The sequence below is a fragment of the Podarcis tiliguerta genome (assembly GCF_965153285.1).
Source record: "Podarcis tiliguerta genome assembly, chromosome: 13".
NCBI lineage: Eukaryota > Metazoa > Chordata > Lepidosauria > Squamata > Lacertidae > Podarcis > Podarcis tiliguerta.
This window is the reverse complement of record NC_139546.1, coordinates 37,910,357-37,917,012: the sequence shown is the minus strand read 5'-3', so window position 1 is coordinate 37,917,012 and position 6,656 is coordinate 37,910,357. Positions and strand designations below refer to the sequence as shown.

Sequence of the window (6,656 nt, the reverse complement as noted above, 5' to 3'; positions counted from 1 at the left end):
CAGCCAAGCACCAGCTTACCACTGCCACCGCTACCAAGGGAGAGAGATAGGAGGGTACTGGGAGGGCCAGGGAGGCCATGAGAAATAATGCGGCCTAGCCCAGGTCTGACCCTGAGCCTACCTCCCTGGCAGCTAGTGTGAAAAGAGCAGGTTGGGACCCGGGGGGGGGGGTGAAACCATGTGCCGGAGACCACCCCAAGGCAAAACAAACGCAGCACAGGACATCCCCTTCTGGAAATTTGTTGTTGTTTGTTGCTGTTTATTTTTTATTATTTTATTATTATTATCTTTGGATAACTGTAATGGCATCCATGCAGGAGGCCTGAACAATTGAAGGCTGCTCCCTGGGACTGCCGAAGTCGCAGAAAAAACTACATTCGTTTATTTTCTCACACAAAAAATCAAGAATAAGCCCCAAACACCTGCACCTCCCCTCCTCAGAAGGAGGATGGGGAACCCCCAACATAGAATCATATTACATCGCCAACCAAGTATGCTACATAATCCACACACATTCTAGAAGACGAGACGAAACAATGGGTCCACTTGGAGAGAGACACCATCAAAAACATCCCCACAACAGCATACCCATTTCTCCAAAACAAACTAAAGAAAATCCCCAGAACACTGAACAGGTTCACACAATCCATGGAAGGGAAAAGTAGGCATACTGTCCCCATCCCCAACCCCACTAACCCCCCTGGCCTATCGCCCACTATTCCAACACGCAGCACAAAACCTCCAGATAAAAACCTGGCAAGCCAAAGGCCTACACTGTCTAAAAGACTTATTCAAAAACAACACAAGAAATACTAGGGAACACACAAATACCACACAATCCAGCAGTAAAATCAGCAGCTGCTAGGCCCTTGACTACCTTCGAAAATCTCCTGACAGCAAAGGGACATGGCAAAGGGATGGTATCCACAGTATACAAAATACTGCTCCAGAATATCAAAAAACCCCTTGACACTGAAACTCAACTACAGGTGGTACTTAACACCACGGAAACTGGTGCTGAGGAACCTCACCAAGATGTTGGAGAGGCACATACCTCCACATGTCGTGGGAATGCCCTAAAATCCAACCCTTCTGGACAGCAGTCCTACAAGAGATATGCCAAATAACTAAACAGGTATGAGAACTCACCCCAGAACTAGCCCTACTGAACATCTTTCTAGATCATAATGACCACTCACATTATACAGAGCTTATAATCCACCTACTCTCAGCAACCAGAAGCCTCAACGCCAGACACTGGAGAGAACTGTCAGGAGTAAACATGGACCAATGGTATCAAATTTTTCACATACACAACCCAACGAGACAAGAAGAAGAATCCACCAACATCATATGAATCAATCTGGCTTACCTGACCCAACAAACCCTCATTCCCTCACAAATTCAAACAAACCCCACTGCAGCCAACTACAGACAACCAACCACACCCTGCTCCCAATACCTCTCACTACCAAGGAAATGTACTAAACGAATAGAAAGAGAACCTACCTCGTTGATGCTGACACAAAAGCTCACATGTACAATATACAAAATATAAGCCTCACCACCCCACCCCTCCTCTCCCCCCTCTATTTCCCCAACATTATACTGTCCTCAACACTAATATCTCACAGCAAATGTAACTGATTTGTAAGAAAGACTGTACAACCTGAAAAAAGAAACAAGGCATGTACTTTTGTAAACCAAGAAAATATTTAATAAAAATATTTTTAAAAAAGAATATCTCTGACAGCTTTGTATTCTGGCCCATTTACTTTAAAGCTGCCTAACTAACTTACCGGTAGTTGAATTTCATCTTTCCACACTGCCTTTTGCTGTATAGATCTTCTAAAAATAGTTACACTGTGGCAGACATGATTACATTGTTAAAAGTTTTTAAGGTTTTTTAAAAGGCCCTCTGGGTTGTATCTTGCAATATAGAAAGATGTGGTGAATAACTTAAGGAGGAAAAGGGAGGAAGATAAATGACTAATAGTTTTAATTTAAACACAATTCGTCAAAATTGGTAATGTGAGTACAAAAGTAACCTGTTGACAAACCTAGAGAACCACAGAGGTTGAAGGAATTAGGTGCCACATAAACAATCCATCGTTTCTTGTAAACTGAATTCTGACTTACTGGACTTCTTAAAACCTTTGGCTGCAATCCTGTGTATACTTACTTGGGAATATGAGCCACGAAACACAGTGGGATTTACTTCTGAGTAAACAAGCATAGGTATACATTATTTCTAAAAACGGAGGAAAAACTAAGTTGATTTGCACAGTTGCCACTTCATAGAGTCTCTTTTAAAAGTCTGGAAAAGGCCGGTGTCTGTTCCTTTTCATTAGGGCGCATTAGGGAAGTACAATAACGCAATTCCTTCTTTCAACTCCTTTTCTCTGTCCATCATATACACCTGTGATCAGCAGCCCCAATGCATACAGATGACGACGAGTATCATTCCAAGGAGACACAGTTCTATTTCCCAAAACAGGACTTTTGCAAACAGTTTGACTTCACCCACCCAGAGGTGAACTCCATTGTCTCTTGAGACAGATGGATGCCCACACACAAAAAAACACATATGCAAATTTTAAGAAGGTGAGTATAAATCCTTGCTGGCAACAGAAAAGTCACTCTTTCCTTCCCTGCACATTTAGACCAGTTATCTTGACTGCAGTTTGTGGGGAGGAGACTGATCTATTCATTTGGTATCAGCTTCTCCATTCAACAGGTCTGTTTTTTCTTTAGCTTCTTTTTCACTGTCGCTCCCTTCATTGCTGTCTGATTTGGCTTCTTTCTCTGCATCACCCCCCGGATTGTCTTCTAAATCTACTGCATTATTATTTTCTTGAAGGTCCATCATCTCTTTATAATTACGTTTGAAGAATCCACACTATAAACAAAAGGGAGGGGAAAACTGTTAGCAGTAGCTTGAGTAAGATGCTTGATCTGGATATGGGAGACCTAACTTCAAAACCCAATGTAAAGTTTTTGTGATGGCCATCCCAGTGGTCTTCAACTTTGTTCCACCTTCCTAAATATCCACCTTTATCCCTCTATTTTTCCCAGTTTCTTCTCATCAGGTATCTTGAATGAGCAAATAATTTTTAAAAATGGGGGGTGGGTTTTTTTTTGCCATTGATGTGATTCAGTTTAGTCCAGACCCTAACCCAGTTAAATATATTTTTTATTATTATTATAAAATATTTAAAACATCTCTAACCGGCACAAAGAAAATTTAAGCAATAACAGACAACTTAAACAAAATATTACAAAAACACCCAGTTACATATAAAAATGTTATATTAATACTGTACAAAGTCACTAATATATAAAAATCAATATCGTTTTCCTTCTGACACCCTCTCAGCCTCCATGTTCTTGCTCAGGATCCAAACAAACTGGCAGCTCACCCACAAAAGTCTCACATTCAGAAGAGTTCCTGGAAACAGCAGACATCAGCCTAGTCTCTCACTCCAGAATTGCTTTTTATGGTTTCTCTCTCCTGCATGGATTTTCTTATGTGAGGTTAGCCTGGTCATGTGATTGAAGCTTGTTCCATATTCCAAGCATTTAAAATGACCTAGTATGTCCCACAGGGTTGTTGTAAAGTACTTAGTACACTTATAAATGAGATGTGGCAATAACAGCACAATCTAGCTCATGTTAAGTTTACGGTAATTGATTGGAAGGATCAGTTAAGCACTCTCTGCCATTCATATCTATGGAGCATAAAATGGCTTAAATTTGGCTGGACCACATGGATGATCATTTTAAAAAGGAGGTGGTTGTTCAACAGCCATGATCCAATACAGTCTCTTCAGGCTGAATAGGTATGGAATCTATGTTCTGGAAGCAGAAAAGCCCGAACCATGATATCAAAATGTATTATGCCAATTTATTTACTCGAGCCCCAGGAGGCATAAAGTTAAGTTTATTCTGCCACAGGATTTATTTATTTATTTAGAATTGAGCTGCCGAAGCTCACTGTGAAAATATCCATGGATTTTTTTATCCTCCCTTTCCTGTAAAAAGTCTTGTGATAAAAAGTCTAAAGACAACCAAAGCAGGCACATATAACACATACATCAGTTAGAAAATGTGTGCTCGTCTACCTAATAAAACTGTTTCCAAAACATTATATTTTCATTATAAAACACCTGAATAGATTGATAACACTTTTAAAAACTGGACCACAGAGTTGTTGGTGTGTTCTGAGCCGCTCCCTGGACCACTATCCCCATGATTGGAGATGGCCAGGACTTCATGCATGACATTCTAGGACCACCAGCAAAATGGCTGTGCTGCCAAATACAGCAGTTCTTTCCAAGGATATCAGGACAAAAGAATGAGGAGGTGGAAGGGGAACCAAAACAGTTTTATTAACAAATAAACAGCAGGCATGCAAAGCATAAAATAAAACATACCCGACAGGGGCTACCCAATCTCCCCTTCAGCTGCCTGGAGCCCCAGGTAGAGCAGCAGGAGAAAGACCCAGTCCTTTGATCTGGGTAGAAGCTCCCCGGGCCCCTCCCACCTATGGCTTTTATAGCCTGCCTTGATGTAATCAAGTGCACCTGGCATTACTCATGATTAGCCCAGGACCCTGAGATGCGATTAATGCAGAGCGGCTGAGAGTCTCCCACTACCTGCAGCCGGGCATCCAGCCGCCAGCACTTGGAACACAGAAGAACCCAAGAAACTCCCGACAGGTGTGTGAAATACAAGAATCCAGCAGACCTCAAACTGGGGATGTTAAAGGGAAAGGGACATGCCACCTAACTCCTCAAAATACAATTGTCTTCCACATTTCCACTACAATGGCACTAGAATTCTGTGTAACTTACCAAATCCTACAGGAATCTAACTTGGTATAAGAATGGTATAAATGCAGAATCTGATTCCCACCCCCATGCTGAGGACAACTATCCAAGTTTTAATAGAGCCAAGTTTAGAAAAGAACCATTGCTCAGAGGTAGAGCACATGCTTTAAATACAGAATGTCCTAGGTTCAAACTCTTCCATCTCCAGGCAGCACAGAGAAAATGTCCTGGGATGGCTGGGGGTCACTGCCAGCCAACATAGGCACCACTTAGCTAAAAACGGACCAGCAGTCTGACATAATAGAAGACAGCTTTGCTGTGACTTCAAGATGAACATGTGGATCTCAACAGAAGCAGATTTAAACTACTGATAAAACCGTTGCTGCTAAATTGCCTAAAAAATGAGCTGAGCTCTCAGCTACTCCTACTAACCCAGGATTCCCGATGTACATGGAGTCTTACCTTGTAAAGTGATACAATGATGAGAATTAGCAAGAACAAGCCTCCGACAGCACTGCCTATTATAACAGGGAGATAGTTCATCACATGAATCATCTCCACCTCAGCAACCTGGGGAGCAGGGAGAGAGAGAAAAAACAACACACAGATCATGACTGGTCGCAGTGGGTCTGAGACAGACAGCCTAGTTCTGAAGGAGCCAAATCAGCAGGGGAAAGGTCTTCACTCAAGACTGGCATGCCAGGCCGGTCCTGTATTTTCTCCAGCAAAGGCCTCTCTCTTGCCCAGAATATACCAGATAACGTTTGCTGCTTCTAAAATAGAAGTCCAGCTATTACACAGTCAAGGTTGAGAACAAAGGCAACTAAAGCAAGATGCCCTGATACAGCAACATGCAGCGACATGAAGCTGCATCTGTGAAGCTAGCTAGTGATCATTGCACACCTGCAATTTTTTCGAAAGGGTAACATACACAGTAGCTAAAGAAGATTTAGGCAGGGAAAGAGGTAGCTTTAAAAACACAATGAATCTAATAGAAAGGAAGCTATACAACTCAAGATGCACAGATGCTTCAACACTCTAGAAAGCATTTTGTTCTCAAAATTGGATTGACTTAAGGATTGGTTAAAAGAAAAAGGATAGAATATACACTTAAGGTGACTGAACAAATTTGACTGTTCCAATTTATGGGGATCCTCTCCAGTTTGATTAATTAAAAAAATTAAAAGTGGGTTAAATATTGTTCTCAGAAACATATGCAATAAGAAAAATCTACCCTTTATAGTCACATTTTGGGAGCTTCTAGACATCCCTCCTGGTATGCTTGCAGAGAGGTGATAACAGTATAGCCAGCATTGGGTTGGTAGCTCACACTTTCCAGTGCAATTTAGAAAAGTGACAAGATAATTACACTAGAAAGTGTGGGTTAATGATCACATTTTTGTGAATAAGCAGCCTGTCTGAAAGTGCCTATAATGTACTTCCAGAGGACAAAAAGGCTTTTAATTATGAAATAATATAGGGTAAGGGAGCAGTCTTGTAAACAGTTCTGGAAGGAAATCACTTGGACGGAGAAGATTATGGTAGAAGTAATGCTATGAAACCCTGCAAGCAAAACAGGTAAATCTGCAGAAAGGGAGGAAAAGAAGCAATTCCTACAGCAAGCACTACCTGAAATTGGGCAAATTCAGCTGGGTAGAAATTTGTATATCTTGTAGTATCAAACGTAAACCACAAGGCTGTGCAAAACTTGAACTGAGATGTCTTCTGCAAGGTAAGAGAAACGGACAATTCGTTTTAGACCATTCTGGGCAGGATCATTCACGTGCAGAAAACCCCAAAGAACGAATAATATTTTCAAGCACTTAT

General features: G+C 41.4%; 1 protein-coding gene across 2 annotated transcripts in view; it reads right to left on the bottom strand.

The window, feature by feature from the left end:
- Positions 1 to 1,694: 1,694 nt before the first annotated feature.
- ITGAL (integrin subunit alpha L) overlaps positions 1,695 to 6,656 on the bottom strand; it is a 45,949-nt gene continuing 40,987 nt past the window's right edge. For both annotated transcript variants that reach the window (XM_083409648.1, XM_083409649.1), the window contains 3 exons: positions 6,459 to 6,554; positions 5,292 to 5,399; positions 1,695 to 2,899 (listed from right to left, as the gene is read on the bottom strand). In XM_083409648.1, coding sequence (XP_083265774.1) covers positions 2,708 to 2,899; positions 5,292 to 5,399; positions 6,459 to 6,554 — 396 coding nt within the window. In that variant the 3' untranslated portion in view covers positions 1,695 to 2,707. The remainder of the gene's footprint in view (positions 2,900 to 5,291; positions 5,400 to 6,458; positions 6,555 to 6,656) is intronic.